The sequence below is a fragment of the Primulina eburnea genome, chromosome 6, assembly GCF_022965805.1.
Source record: "Primulina eburnea isolate SZY01 chromosome 6, ASM2296580v1, whole genome shotgun sequence".
In the NCBI taxonomy this organism is placed as follows: Eukaryota; Viridiplantae; Streptophyta; class Magnoliopsida; order Lamiales; family Gesneriaceae; genus Primulina; species Primulina eburnea.
The window spans coordinates 33,640,834-33,656,195 of record NC_133106.1 but is presented as its reverse complement, the minus strand read 5'-3'; the positions used below and the strand labels follow the sequence as shown (position 1 = coordinate 33,656,195).

At 34.6% G+C, this 15,362-nt stretch overlaps 2 protein-coding genes across 5 annotated transcripts; one reads left to right on the top strand and one right to left on the bottom strand.

The window, feature by feature from the left end:
* Positions 1 to 1,856: 1,856 nt before the first annotated feature.
* On the top strand, positions 1,857 to 3,133 carry LOC140834502 (probable DNA-directed RNA polymerase III subunit rpc6). 3 transcript variants are annotated; one of them, XM_073199424.1, is made up of 3 exons: positions 2,017 to 2,201; positions 2,269 to 2,867; positions 3,041 to 3,133. In XM_073199424.1, exons 1-3 carry the CDS (start codon positions 2,192 to 2,194, stop codon positions 3,116 to 3,118), a joined length of 687 nt encoding a protein of 228 aa, XP_073055525.1. In that variant the 5' UTR covers positions 2,017 to 2,191; the 3' UTR covers positions 3,119 to 3,133. The 3 variants fall into 3 exon arrangements, with proteins under 3 accessions (XP_073055523.1, XP_073055525.1, XP_073055522.1); XM_073199422.1 differs by lacking the exons at positions 2,017 to 2,201; positions 3,041 to 3,133 and adding an exon at positions 1,857 to 2,010 and having other exon boundaries at positions 2,269 to 3,040; XM_073199421.1 differs by lacking the exon at positions 3,041 to 3,133 and having other exon boundaries at positions 2,269 to 3,040.
* A 2,119-nt stretch (positions 3,134 to 5,252) lies between these two features.
* LOC140834499 (uncharacterized) lies at positions 5,253 to 14,017 on the bottom strand. Of its 2 annotated transcripts, none has more exons than XM_073199417.1 (23): positions 13,636 to 14,017; positions 13,041 to 13,344; positions 12,857 to 12,925; positions 12,603 to 12,740; positions 12,406 to 12,523; positions 11,944 to 12,026; positions 11,564 to 11,659; positions 10,204 to 10,372; positions 9,881 to 10,023; positions 9,720 to 9,806; positions 9,366 to 9,551; positions 9,086 to 9,253; positions 8,614 to 8,734; positions 8,457 to 8,526; positions 8,123 to 8,210; positions 7,892 to 8,012; positions 7,599 to 7,792; positions 7,363 to 7,471; positions 7,055 to 7,210; positions 6,748 to 6,850; positions 5,981 to 6,154; positions 5,761 to 5,906; positions 5,253 to 5,653 (listed from the first exon to the last, which is right to left on the bottom strand). In XM_073199417.1, exons 1-23 carry the CDS (start codon positions 13,836 to 13,838, stop codon positions 5,460 to 5,462), a joined length of 3,240 nt encoding a protein of 1,079 aa, XP_073055518.1. In that variant the 5' UTR covers positions 13,839 to 14,017; the 3' UTR covers positions 5,253 to 5,459. The 2 variants fall into 2 exon arrangements, with proteins under 2 accessions (XP_073055518.1, XP_073055519.1); XM_073199418.1 differs by having other exon boundaries at positions 13,041 to 13,390; positions 13,636 to 13,784.
* Positions 14,018 to 15,362: the final 1,345 nt, after the last annotated feature.

Here is a 15,362-nt window from a genome sequence, read left to right as displayed (position 1 = left end):
CAACGTTTGATAAAAATAAAAAATTAAAAAAAAGTTGGATCATTTTACATTTGGTAAAATTATTTGTGTGACACACAAACAAGTTTTCGTGAAAAAACATGATGATTATTTGTTTTTTTATTATTCTAAAAATGTCATATTTTAGCTATTTTCCCTCATGGTTTGTCCTGGATGGAATCTTCTGTTCCATATTGGTTGCTCGAATAAATCTCATTTATCTGAATTATTAAAAATATTTGAATAATTTTTAAAAAAGACAATAAAATATTCTAATCATTTGACATATAATCGATTGTTGTATTTTTAAAAATAAATGAATAAAATGTTAGTTTGAACAAAATACAATACGATTTGAAATACATAGAACATATGATTTAGTCCTTGGTATACCACCGTTATTTTAGGTTTTGTACACTTTTTTGGAAGTAAATAAAGTAAGATGGAATCATTCGAGAGGCTTTGAACATTTGAGATACAAACTTTAGTTATACAATATATAAATCTTTATTCGAACTTTGGAAATTTTTAGATACGAAGATTTCTGGATTTATATGGATTTTAGTTAACCATAAATTTGACATTCACGCAATTTAGGATCTGACTTAAAAACTTTACGTCAATATATATTGGATTTTTGGTTTATCAAATCCGTATTTGAGAATTGATATGATATAAATACCATATAAAGTCATATAGGATAATCTTATTGATCAAATTTGTCAGGCTCAAATAATTAAAAATAATATTTTTATATCGAAAGTATTAATTTTTTAATATCCATCGACTCAATATATATGTTTAAGAAACGGGAAAATTTAGGAAATCTTATTTGAATAAAGTAAGATAACTAGAATTTATGATGACAAAAACTTGTGTGAAACGGTCTCACGGGTTGTATTTGTGAGATGTTAGGTGTGCAAAAATATCTGACTATGTCCTTTGTGAGACGGTCTCACGAATCTTTATCTGTGAGATAGGTCAGTTTTACTGACATTCACAATAAAAAGTAATATTCTTAGCATAAAAAGTAATATTTTTTAATGGATGACCCAAATAAGAAATCCGTTTAACAAAATACGACCCGTGAGACCGTCTCACACAAGTTTTTGCCAAAATATTTAACATATATGTTTTTTATATTTCATCTCTTTAATACTGAAACTGTAAATCATGCTTTGTATCTAATTTGAGTCAATTAATATCATAAATATATAAATCAGTATATTGATTTAATATTTTTGTAACTAAAGTTTTTTGAATTAGTGTATAAACATGTATAGTAAATGCTCATATTAATAATATTATTATAATTTTATATCAAAATTATTTTTTTATCGGATTTGAAACAGTTGATATTCAAACAGTACATATAAATAATATATTTTTGATGTTTTGTACTAATTTTCATGTGTGAAAAAAACTTCTTGTGAATCAGAGAGTGCGTTCAAACCTAAGTTTGGATTTGGAGATTTAATGACAATTTATCCAATTATAAAAGCTTTTAATGATGGCAAAAACTTGTGTGAGACTATCTCACGGGTATTATTTGTGAGACGGATCTCTTATTTGGGTCACTCATGAAAAAGTATCACTTTTTATGCTAAGAGTATTACTTTTTATTGTGAATATGGGTAAGGTTGATCCGTCTCACAGATTATGATCCGTGAGACGGTCTCACATGAGACTCACTCTTTAATGATTAATAATAAGTTGGGACATAATTATTTATATATGGAACAGCGTCAAACCCTCTTCCGCCGCTGTTTTGTCTAGGCTTATTGATTCACGAAGTCGGATTGGGTCAAGTAAAAGTTTCTAAATGGGCTACTGGATTAGTGGACTAGCTCATTTACTTGGGCTTGGGCTTGGGCCTGGGCCTTCATGGTTTGGCCCTTTGTGTTCTTTCTTCTCCCTGATATTGTCCAGAACCTTAGTTCTCCCCTTCTTCAAAACAGCGGCTGGGCTGCGGCACGGCGGCGGATAGGCAATCCGGAAGCAACGGCGGAGACAGTAAGCGGATTTTTTCTATTCTGTATTTATTCTTCTCTAGTTCTCCGGTCTATGTTGTCTGAGAGCTATGTCAAGAAGTTGCGAGCCGTGGCTGACAACTGTTTGGAGTAATGAAAATTGTTCCACTTTTGGGTCGAAGTGAGATTGGGGATTAAAACACAATCACAAGTGGCAAATTGGAATGCATTTAGGTTATTGCTGTTGATTACTTCGAAAGTCCCATTTTTCTTTGTTTATTATCATTCTTCACTGTTATAGGAATGAATCGATCCCTTGGTGCTGCTGCCCTTAAGCGGAAAAGGCCTGAAACAGATCCCCCGGGCCTGGTCGATGCTGAACGGGCCATTCTCAATTCAATCAAAAGCAAAAAAGATTCGGGTATATGGGTAAGAGACATCAAAGTAGATACCAAGCTAACTGATCATGTAGTAAACAAATCACTCAAGTCGTTGACAGCTAAGAACTTGGTAAAAGAGGTGGTCAACATTCAGAACAAGGGGAAGAAACACTACATGGCGGTCGAGTTCGAGCCTTCGAAGGAGATAAGTGGAGGAGAGTGGTACGTAGATGGGAACCTCGACAAAGAACTTATTAAAATACTCCAAGATCTGTGCCTAAGGTACATGCGGGCTCAGAGGGTTGCCACGTTACAAGGGGTGCATAATGAATTGAAGAAGAAGGGAGTGTTGAATTTCGAAATCTCTGCTCAACAAGTTGCAGAGATACTGAATTCCATGGTTTTGGATGATGAGATTATAGAGGTGAAGAGCACTGGATTGGCGGATTATCATTCGATTCCTATAGGAACAATCTGCTACCGAGTTGCAAGTGGTGCCGGGGTGGTCAAAGGCTCCAAGGTAGGTGTGTTTGCTTCAATTCCTTGTGGTGCTTGTCCCCGAATTAGTCTGTGTACATCCGATGGCTTAATTTCTCCAAGTAATTGTGTTTATTACAATAAATGGTTAGACATTGAATTTTGAATCTTTAATGTTCTTGTCTAAAAGAAAATTGTGGTTTGAGCCCTTTGCAGTTTCTTGAGTATGATGAATCAAAAGCGTTTTATTCCAAACTTGAAGGATTAATCTGGATTTTGAAGCACTGTAAATAGCTAGCTAATTACACACAGACTCATAAATAGGAATTTTCAGATGGGATGAATTTGATGGATTTCAATAGATAATGGTTTTTATTTTAGTTTTTAGCTGGTGAAGGGATTTGTTAGATCTCAACCCGAATCCCAAACTTGGGACACCCTTTGCGACTTCTCAATGACGTATCATTTTGGTGCTAGATGAACTATAAATTATCAGCTATAAGCCTTACTTTTAAGCTTGTTATTGTGAGGGTTTCAACATTACCAGTACAGCAGACTGTTCAAAATCTTTTTTTTTGATAGGAAACATAATTTTATTGATAATAATAAGTTCATATTACAGTAAGCGGACTAGTGGTCCACTAATCGAATCTACTAAAACTTCTAGCAGTACACATAATACCAATCTCTCAAAATATCAGAAATAGATAATCCATGAAAGTTTTTATCCAGTCGAATCCAATTCGCTGTGGTGAATTTTATTTTTCCCCAACAATCTTCTGTGGTTTCCTCAAGATCTTGGAAGATTCTCCTGTTTCTCTCCACAGACTGTTCAAAATCTATGCATGACTAGTAAGAATTTCGGCTGTCTGACCATCATGATAAGTTCAATTTCAGCCGGTGTTGATGTAATTTTTACAAGTTTGAGGAGCCCTCAATTAATTGGTAAAATGAATGTAGACACCCACCATTATAGCCAACACCAAAGTCCCCGATTGCCTTGACTCGTCGGATACCAACCAATGGAGCAAAAAGAAGAAAACATGCCCATCCAAGCTCTTCACCTTTCCAATTTAAATAAGGCATATAAGCCGTCGTTGCCAAACATATGATTAAAATCAAGACAAGAGGTCCAAGAAGCATTGTTGTGACAGTATAGGAGACGAGTACTAGCACGAGAGGTAATATAATCGAATGACTGGTTGAATAAAACGGGAGCAGTAACACAACAGGTATAAACACCAAACACGTAAAGATTGCATTTTCTGAGTCGGAGACTAATGGGAGGTTGACATTGATCGCGGAGGAGTTGCCCCGGAGGAGAAGGCCAAGTGCCACCACGAGAAGTGGGATTATGGGAGACGGCCCTTTTCAGGTGTTGGAAGCATGGTTGAATGAGTCCGTATCACTCATTATGAATCTAGAAACCAAGTCAGGCTGCAGTTTTACTACTTGTGAAGTTTAGTTCTTACACTTTCGTAGTGGAAACTTTGATTCAAGAAATATATATGGGAACCGGAAAGTGGGTGTGATGATGGCAAATGGATATCGTGACAAAAGTTTAAGTGATTATAATGGATATGTTTATGTGATTTTCTATAGTTAATTGTATTGTTTTGTCACGGTATTTTGAAATATATCGAGAAAAAGAATCAACTTTAAATGTTGAAACGAATTTTGGACATACGAATAAACAATCTTTGTACTTTTACTAGAACTCGGGTGAATGTTGTGCATTAAGGGAGGAAAAATGGCATATATCAAGAAGATGATTGAATGTCAAGAATCACTATCTATTTTACATGTAAACTCAAAGTGAAGGCTGAGTTGTGCATGAATCCAAGGGAAGTTTCAAATTGCATGGGACAAATAACTAGCGATGCCATAAATTTGACCTTTCCAGACGAAAAAATGGGATTTTAGAACAAGATTCATGTCAGTTGATAAAATTGCATTTATTGGTAGGAAGCTCAAATTCTTGATTATGGGGATTTAAATCTCAAAGGAAATGACTAAAATGAAATAGAAATTTAGTGATGAAAGAGGGACTAAATCTTTCTTTCTTTTTTCCTTAAAGCTCCTGTTAATATGAAATTTTCTCAAGATATACTTACAGGTACCCCTTGTAGGACTATGAAAAATCGACTCCGTTAGTCAGTAAAAGATGAAGATTAATCACTTGATCATTCTTTAAAACACAAACTGTTCGTGAAAGCACTTTTACGTCCTTTCCCTAAGAGTCCATTTCATTTGAAATGTGATGTGCATATTCGAACTGTTTTGCCCTAAAACTGCAGCCTGCTTTCTGGAATAAGCTTTTTATTGGTGGGCAAAATGATGATTTGAACCCTCCAATCTCTTGTTCAATATAAAAAGTTTTCCCGGAATAGAGTACATACGGAAACAACAGAATAACATTGTTGACAACTTGAAGAAGCACGATATGCTTGTAGATTTCATTTTATTTTATTCTTAGTTAAATAACTCAATGTTTCACAGGATCACAAACCGGTAATCGACTCATGACCAAATGAGAATTGCAATAAAACATCAAAAGTTACCATCTGCAGATCAATATACTCCAGCTTACTGGCACATATCATCTTTATTTGTAATGAGTCTCACCTTTAGACAATTACGACATTCCTCGTACCTCGTATTCATGAAATACTTGAAGCGGGGATTCCTTAGAAACGGGCCTGTCTTCTGACCATAACTCTAAATTTACAGTCCCTGTACCCCAATGAATGAGACATTTATAAACCTGATTGATATTGAACCGGTTCACTAGACATAAGCCAAGATTTTTATCAACAAGCATCCATTCACCTGGAAAGAAAACTCATATTTAAGAAGGGAAAGCACTAAAATTTGATCTGCATGAAGGTTAAACAATACGTATTATTCAACGATCTAGAAAAAAGCAGGCAAGTTACCATTTGGCCGAAGACTCCCTTCAAATAACCGTTCGCTAGATTCAGGCCAGACCTCGAGTTTGGACCCATCAATTGAAGTAAATGATATATATGATTCTGTAGGGTGTAACAAGTTGAATGTAGGGTGCACTCGTAAGCACACAAGCCTGAAATTTGATGAGGCGATGTTCAGCCTAAAGAAAATAAAAATTGATAGTGAAAATGTATTTTATCGGTTAACCTTGAGAATCCACCAGAACCAGCACCAACTTCGCGAGCAATGATGCCAGAATCAATTCTGAGAACTTTTGGGTCGTCTTTCGTGAGATATATCTCCCTCTCAAGAATCAATCCACCTCCAATATCACCCTCTAATTTCAGCAACTCCTTTTCTCCTCCCTGCTCCAGGCCCTTTCTGCACAAGCAAAAGGTGGCAGTAAATGTCAAGTATGCAGTCCTGAAAAATCACACATTATCTTTTATACTTGTGGGTTTCTGAAAGTCCCCCATTGCCTAAAAGTATATTTCAGTCGTTCTTTATAATGAATTGGTGGAGATGAGTAAACTTGAGTGAGATCATCCTAGATGACAGCAGACGTGCTAGAATGTTAACGGTGTTAATTTACATATAGAGTTGGTTGGAACTAAGTTACCACTTTATCACTCCCAAATGGATAGCTAGGATTCTAGGAAGGGGTTTAGATTGTGTCAAGCCAGCTCATAAGCCTGTCATACCAGCTTGGCACAAACTCAATCAATCTTAAGGTTTATCCAGCTCGGACTATTTCAGTTACTCAAAACTCATGACCTAGGACTAGCAAACCAAACTTGTTATATGAGCTCATGGACATGTTCGCGGAACAAAAATTGTAATCCCAAACTAAGTTCACATGTCTGTCTGCTCGAGACTGAGAATTTTCACAAGATTGATTGAGATCGACTCGTTTGCACCAAAAAATCAATACCGCAATAATGATAAAGTAATTATTTAGCGATTAATATGCTTACTCAATGACAGAATACTCCTCCAAGCACCCCGCAGACCGGAATTCCACACCACTATACTCTTCATAGCCACCAGCACCAACTTGACTATGAAGCCATTGAGTTTCTGTCACATACAGGAAAAAACAGGTAATTATGAAACAGGAACATCATTCACATTCAAGTAAACAATTTAAAGTTTACATAGACAACAGGAAAAAGCATTATGTTCCACAAAATGTTGAAAAAATAGTTGAATGCCAACACAAAAACTTCAATCAAAGAAACTCTATATAAGCCTAACAATATAAGAGTTCATATTAAGAATTACCCGAGGGAAGATGCTCCATAGAAACAATTCTACCACCAGTCCATGGTACTACTTTTAGAATCCAATCCCGGCTTTTCATTTCTACAGGGGTAAATGATAATTCTGTTCCTTTATGCTCAGAAACATTATCCATGTCTGGAATATGGTTCTCACTTTCTGCAAAAAAATGTGAGACTCGTTTGTATCTTACAAAGAAAATACACATTTGCTTTAGAAATCACCGGACATAAGATAATGTGAAAAATAGATGATAACTAAAAGAAAATAATACGTAAAAAAGATACTAGAATTCTCGAAGAGTGGGTTACCTATACGAATTTGGAATTGCTTTTCACTTGCTAAGACTAGTTCTGATATTTCACTTTTTGAAGGCATTGGGATTTCAAGAATCTCTCCATCTGTACCCCATGCATCAATCTGTATGACATGACCATAAATTAAATCATCAGTGGATCCCAAGAACTTGTTAAAATAAAAGGCACATAAATCTTCTCAAGAAAAAAATATACACACTGTTCAACTCCATGAAAAAGAAGTTGTGTACCATCGCACATTTGCCAAGCAGTAGTTTCACGTGTAAACGTCGGTTTGGTCGCTTCCATATACCTTCAGTCTTTAATACCTTCACTGTGACTGCAGAAGACTGACATTCAGCAACATATGTTGTCATAAGATATCCTCCATTAACATAGTCGTATCCATCTCCAGCATCTTCAAAGAAAGAACCTTCGGCATTACCTGCAATTTACTCAATCCAATACAGAAGCGATTCATCAATGTAACTTACTCTATAAAATATTTTGCAGTGTTACTAAAATGCATAATCAGAAAGATTACCATATTCATCTAAAGCCACCAGCAGTGTTAAATCGTCGGTATAATTAGCTTCACCAACATGTTGATAAAGAGGAGCCAAAGGAATGATTGATCCACCTTTTAGATACAATGCAGGCAAATCCTAGGTAAGCCAAGAGTGGGGAAAATGTGGAAAAGGTCACAGATCATGGTTAACAGAGACTTTAAAAAACAGAATAGGAAAGTTTGATGAAGTTGAAAGGAATTAGTTACTGGATGAGAATCTTCAAAATCAAAACTCAACCAGATGCCTTTAGGCAACTTGTGCTGCATTTGACATAACTCCTGATCTTGTCCAGTGCTGCAACACGAAGAACAATTTTCAAAGTTGATATTTTGTTCATATATATCATTGTATTGACCAGTAACATAAGTGGCTACGGTCTAAGTTTACCCATTCTACCATTCTTTATACTAAAGAAAAATGAGTATAGCAGGTGACACCAAGTTTTTTAAGTGAACTACTCTGTAGTGGGGATACTAACATGCAGATCTATATTGAATGTTGAAAAATCTAACGCTATATATTCAAGAAAGAGATATTAACCTTGCATATATGAGAAGTGGACCCAACAGAAACGAATTTTCTTGTTCTCTCAACTCCAAATCTTTGGGATCTGCAAATATTTTAAAAGTTTTAACCTACCAAACATAGGGAACCTATTATAATCCAAATTCAATCGAATTTATGAATAAAAACACACCAGCGAAAAATGTGGGAGTCACAACTGGAATACCCCTTCTATGGGCAATGTAAAACAGTGTATAAATGTGCGGTAAAAATCGATATCGCCTCCTTAATGCCCGTCGACAAACTTCTTCGCACTTTTAGACATGGCAAATAAGAAAGCAAGAAAACAGGAAAAAATTATATATAATCGATAACGTCATCAAGCAATAAAAATTACATGATTTGCTATTAACCGTTGAAACATACTAGTGCAGATAGAAAGAAAAAATGCTATGATGGGGAAGATATAGAATTTTTTCAACAGCTCAGGTAGATAAAATTAATTTCATATGAATATAAGAACATCAATTTGGTTAAATATGTCGATTTTCTATAGTTCAGTATTAACCGCGCTTGAATGCTGCCCTAATCAAAGAATACATCCCCGTGGACCCAGCATCTTTTAAAAAGATTCTAGCATAAACCAATAAAACTAGAAGGCGAACCTCTTCCCCAAAAGACCAGGGTTCATGATCAGCTGTTCCAGTTTCAGAATGTCCACGGCAAAAAGGAAACATGGACCCTACTCCCATCCACTTCCCGAACAGTTTTGGTGTTGCATTACCAGCAAATCCACCAATATCCGGCCCTGAGAGTGGTTGACCGCTAAGACCCTGGACAAAAGCTTATTTTCATCAGAGTAGTTGATTTTGTATACAAAATGGAGGAGAACAATGTTTTTAATTAAGGACTAATAGGTTCAGTATCATAAAACCTGCCACTTACCAATTGAAGAACCATGGAGATGCTCATGTGAAAATGCTCCCAATTAGAAAGATTATCTCCTGTCCATGTTGCAGCATATCTTTGGCTGCCCACAAATCCAGCTCGTGTAAGAACAAAAGGACGTTTTCGTTCATTTGCCAGTTTCATGCCTTGGTATGTTGATCTTGCCATCAGCATACCATAAACCTGAGACGAGTAAGTAAAATTAGTGACTGAAAGTCAGAAGGGGGTCCAATTTATAGCAATTCATTAATTTTATCAGTACCTTCAGGTGAACAAAAAATATGGATAGTTCTAGGCTTCATATTAAATTGTTTCATCATACGAAAAGCGTGATAAAAAAAAGTGTATTACATTGTGATAGTATGAATGGCTCTGACAACCTCCAAGTTCTGCATCTCCCCTATGAATATTGGTCTCTGGCATTGTCTTTGTTGCACTCTGTTACAAAAATAAGGCTGTAAAATGCAACGGAACAGGAAATCTCGTGCCTCCAGAAAACCTCTAAACCTCACCTTGAAAACAGCTGGTTCATTCATATCATTCCATATGCCATCCACGCCATTAGAAATAAAGTCTTTAACAAGATTGGCCCACCAAGAACGGGCTCTGAATTGTGTGAAATCGGGAAAGACACAAGGGCCTGGCCACACCTCCCCTAAAGTAGAAACAACGCAGATAAATAACAAGAACCGAGAGAAGCCTAAGCAAAAATATAAATGAAGAAAAGTGCCCTAGGCTATAGAAACCAAAGTTTCCAAGCTTTCATTTGAATCATTACTAATCATAGTTTTTTTTATTTATAATTTTATGCATAGGGTGTTTAAGGTGCATATACCAACAAAAGGTTTTCCGTCAGCATCTTGAATCCAGATATCGCTTTCTGAACCACTGTCACAAACAAAATAGCCCTTTTCGTTTTTTATCCCTGGATCAAGCATCCATATAGCTTTGAAGCCAGATTGATGAAGATCTTCTACTAGAGACTTAGGATCTGGGAATCGTTCCTGGAAATCAATTTACCATTGCTTACAGGAATAAATAATATCAAAACAGACATTGACTAACAAGAAGCAGTGGCAGTGAAGCACATGACAATCAATCACTGAAATATCAATGGTCTTTACCTTAAAGCGTCTGTAGAAAATTTAGAATTCAAATCATACAAATTGTTTTTCCGTTTCATTATATAGCTGTTAAACATAAGCTGTCAGTGATTCCACTTTTGGGGGAGTTGATAAGTAGCATTAATTATATATATTGTTGCAGTTTTTAATGCTAGAGAAATTCCTCATTCACTAAAATTATTCATGGTGCCGGAGACAGGTTCGGATAATCTACAACTAAAACAATTCCATGGCTGCTGAGAATAGTTATTTGTCATTGGAAGACATCTCGAACAGTGTAGGAGCCGTCAATAAAACCTCGTTTTCCATACCGGATCATAAATTAAATGTCCATGGTTATTTGCAGTGCTCCCAATCACTAATGATCTTCATTCTGGAAAAGGAAGGGATGAATACCTCAATGGTAAGTGTGAGTAACCAGCAAAAGAAGATCCAAAGTTTCACAAATGGGACATAATAAATAATCTTCTCGTTGTATGGCTACTCAACTCCATGACTAATTAGGCAGGTCAAATAAATGACATAAAAGATCAGGCATCTGGATATTGCACATATGCTTGGGAGATTTTGGTCACCTGTTGTGGTAAGATACAACCTGTTGTAGAAGAAACAATTCGAAAGCGAGCAACGGCACACGGCATTTGTGAAGGCGTGTGGCATAGAAGATTGTTACAGGAATTGCATATTTTATTGAAGAACCTATAATGATGTTTGTGATTGTCAACAACAATTAGTACTGTAGTTTGCCCATGGCTGAGGAACACGTTCAACGCCAAGCTTGGCATAATTGATTATTGCTCAGCTTGAGGGGAAGTATAGCTAATTTAGAAATTCAAATTACACAATTGTTACTCTGATCCCATAATTGTCGTTATTAAAAATAAGTTGCAGTTGTTCCACATTTAGAGGAGTTGATAGGTATAATTCTTTGTCTGTATATTGCCATACTTCAATATCTGAATTCAAGAGAAATTCTTCATTCTCTATTTTTCTTCAGCTTCATTTATATGAAAGACAGAAAGTAAATATCAATTGCATACAACAATAAAAATGTACTAGGAAAAATCATGCCTGGTCAAAAGTGAAACAACGAAAACCATCCATGTAATCTATGTCCATCCATATGACGTCACAAGGTATTCCTTTTTCTCTGAACGTCTTTGCTATCTGCAATGAGCACAAAAAACAAAAGTCCAAGACGAGTAAAAATTCCAAAACACTGAGAAACACCAGTATGCGAACTAATAGAAACTTTTGCAGGTCTACATAAAAACTACATACACTTCTATATAGACAAATTAAATGTGACTTGGGAAACTGGAGGTTGGTTAATTTGGGACTTGCATACCATAATAGGAAATTTATTCAATTTGGAAACAACAGATACATGAACAAAAACAGATATAATAAACTACATAATTAATGGCAAGGTGTATGTATATATGGTCAACCTGGCGAACTCGTTTATCAGAATTATAGCTCCAACGACATTGATGATAGCCCAAGGACCATTTTGGGGGCATAAATACAGTTCCTGCAGGTAAAATCTCAAACAAACAAACATCAATTGCATTCAGTGACGAAGGCGAGAACTGCTAAAGAAGTGGCAAATATTACGCGACAACAGAAGGACCCATTCACAGGAAATTTCAACTTCTCAGCAGACACGCTTTATAGTGCATACTTAAATGAAAAAAATGCTTAGATACAAGAAGTAATGATAAAAATATTTCTAGTTGTCACAACAATAATTCCATATATAAATTAATATATAGGAACAAATTTTTCAGAAAGCATCAACACATTATAAAATATGTCACAAAAAAAATGACATGGTGTGGCAAAGGATTTATTGCACAGTGTGACAAAACATAGAAGTATACATTAAGACCAAGCTCTGGATAGCAAATTACCAATTGCTCGTGAAAAAGATGCTAGAACGTCGGTTGGTGAAGCAAATGGACCAAATGTGATGACAGGATAGGAGGATGAAGAAATGAACTTTATGTTTAGTTCCTTCTGCAAATCAATCTGCCCAAAAAATAATCATTGAAACAACTTTTTACTAAGGTCAAGAAACTTCACAAGATAGCCATAAAATCAAAAGTACCTCGCAGCGTCTTGTTGTATCCGCGAGAACCCCTAACGCCTCTCCGTTAGAAAGAACTGCTAGAACCCAGGGGTGTGATTGATACAAGGAAGCAGTTTCGGGACCATAGCCATATGCATCAGTGTTCCATGTGAATATCTATCTCTCATTTAAATTAGTTTACGTAAATAAATAGATATTGACATCCAAATTATCACATACCTCCTGTAAGTAACCACAAAAGAATAATAAATTGAATGGATCAATAAGCTTACCCTCTTTCCCGTACGTTCTAGCTTCCCACCAACTTCTCCAGTTCCATAGAACGAGGTGTTTGGAGGGAACTAAATTATAGCAAGATTGAATCCCATAAATGAATTAAAAAATTTACTCTCATCAAACAGCAATATTCAAGTTTTCTACACAAAGATGTGGATGACAGAAGATATTCGATTGTACCTCAATACTGACAATCTGTTGTCCCCTTACACATTCAAAAGTGGGAATGTAGGATGGAACTTGATGAACACTCATGACTGGTGTATCCCTAACTTTAGGATTTTCAAAAGAAATGCTGGGAAATGCCGCATTTCTGTCATCTACTGAACAATCGAAACGGAGCACCCCTTCACCGAGAATTGGTTCGTAAATCATTTTACCTGATCGCACATTATTTGAATTCAATGACTCCCCTTCACATCCCGCCATCATGGATATAATAAACGATCTTTGATGAATTAGTCTCCTTTCAAGTCTCTCCTTTCTATATGCCAAATAATCACATCAAGAATCTTCCCCAGATCATGCAACTTCATAAATGACCAACAACAAGACAGAGAAGTAAATCTAGAATCAGCAAAACAAATACTCTACATATCTATAAAAATAACAGTACATAATGAGACGAAAAAAACAAGACTGAATCACTCAAACAATTAGCCATAAATATCAATAAATCACATATTTTCTTTCTTGAATTCATCCATGACAAACAGCTGAAGTAAAAGAAACTCTAAAAAGCAATGGAAGCGGAAAGGTGGCATATTGAACTGACCTGATTGAGCTAAAAAGATGCGCTACTGCAACATCTGTAACAGTAAAATGGGATTCTAAACTAAACCAATACAGAGAACAGAGGTTTCTTAGTGACCCACTTAAAGTTCTTGAAATATAACCGCGAGTTAAAACAGATGAACCAATGGGGCGCTGCCTATCCGGCAAAACCAGCACTCTACTCCAACACAGTGTCCTCTCCATTATGGTTCAGAAAAACATTTATAAATAGAAAGGAATACTTAATTTAATTGTCCAATAATTGACAGAACAGGGAAATTAACAGTCCATGTAAAAAAATCAATCGATGATCAATCCAGCGGTGAAATTCATAATTTTTAGAAATTCGGTGACTGAAAGAAAGGAGGATGATGTGTCCTAAACAAAAAAGTGGAAAGCACTCGTATGCGATCTGTGCTCTTTTGGACGCAAACGCAAGGGAATATTTTGTTATTAAATAATTTTTACAAAATATTAGAAAATATATTTAAGTCCATAATACTTTTAAAACGAGTTTTTATATCTAGATTAGAGTACGACTTAAGTGAAATAGTCTCGCAAATTTTCATGAAATGGATAAATTATATGACAAAAGCTTATATGAGACGATCTCACAGATCTCTTATTTGGGTTATCAATGAAAAAATAAGTGGAGTGTATTCAATTCAGAGTTTTGATGACTTTTAATGACTTTTTTAAATGATAAACTTTTATGGATTTGATAAATTTTTATTGACTTTTATGGAATCTCACATATTTATAAACAGATTTATGTAGATTTTTTTGCAAGATTTTTATAGACTTTTGTAGACTTTTTTGCAAGATTTTTATAGACTTTTGTAGATTTTTTTTTATAGAATTTTATAAATTTTGTACTTAACTATAACATGTGATTTTTTATTAATTTCTTTGAACTAATAATTAATTGACATATATAACATATTCAATTTGAAATTATTTTTAATATTTATATTAATAAATAAATTTAATTATTTAAAAGTTAAATCGTTTAATCCTTACATTTATATATATATGTGGGTTTATATGCATGTTTGTAAATTTTTTAAAATACATCAATTGATTAACATGTAATCTTATTTTTAAATTGATAATATAAATGTAAAAATAATATTATTTATTATTGTGTGAATATAATTTTGTATAAAAATATCATAGCTTACATATTAATTAAAAATACGAAAATGAATTTAAAAAATCATTGTTGTTACGAAACTATTCAATTATTAAGAATTAAACAACATTTTTTTTATCATCTTTTATTATTATTGAATATTACATTAATTTGTATAAATCATAAATTAAAAATCACAAAATCAATTCTATAATTCAAAATTTCCCCGTGTTATTAAAATAAAAAATTATTAAATGAACAATCAGCCAAAAAATGAAAAATTTGAAAAAGAAAGATGAAAATATATATAGAGATACACTTCGAAAATTTGAGAGAGTAATAGAAATAGATGAGAGGAGAGAATATATGAAGATATGTGATGTGAAGCGACAAAGAGAGAGTTAGAAGTTTTAAAAATCCATTCAAATCTTTGGGGTGAACCAAATACAATTTTTTACAATTTGTAGTTGTACCTTAGGCTTTAATGTTTGTATGTCAATGAATTTCATGGAGTTATTAAAAGTCCATGGAAAATTTGAATACCTGTAGACTTTTATAGAGTTTATAAAAGTCAATGTTGAATACCACTTGACTTT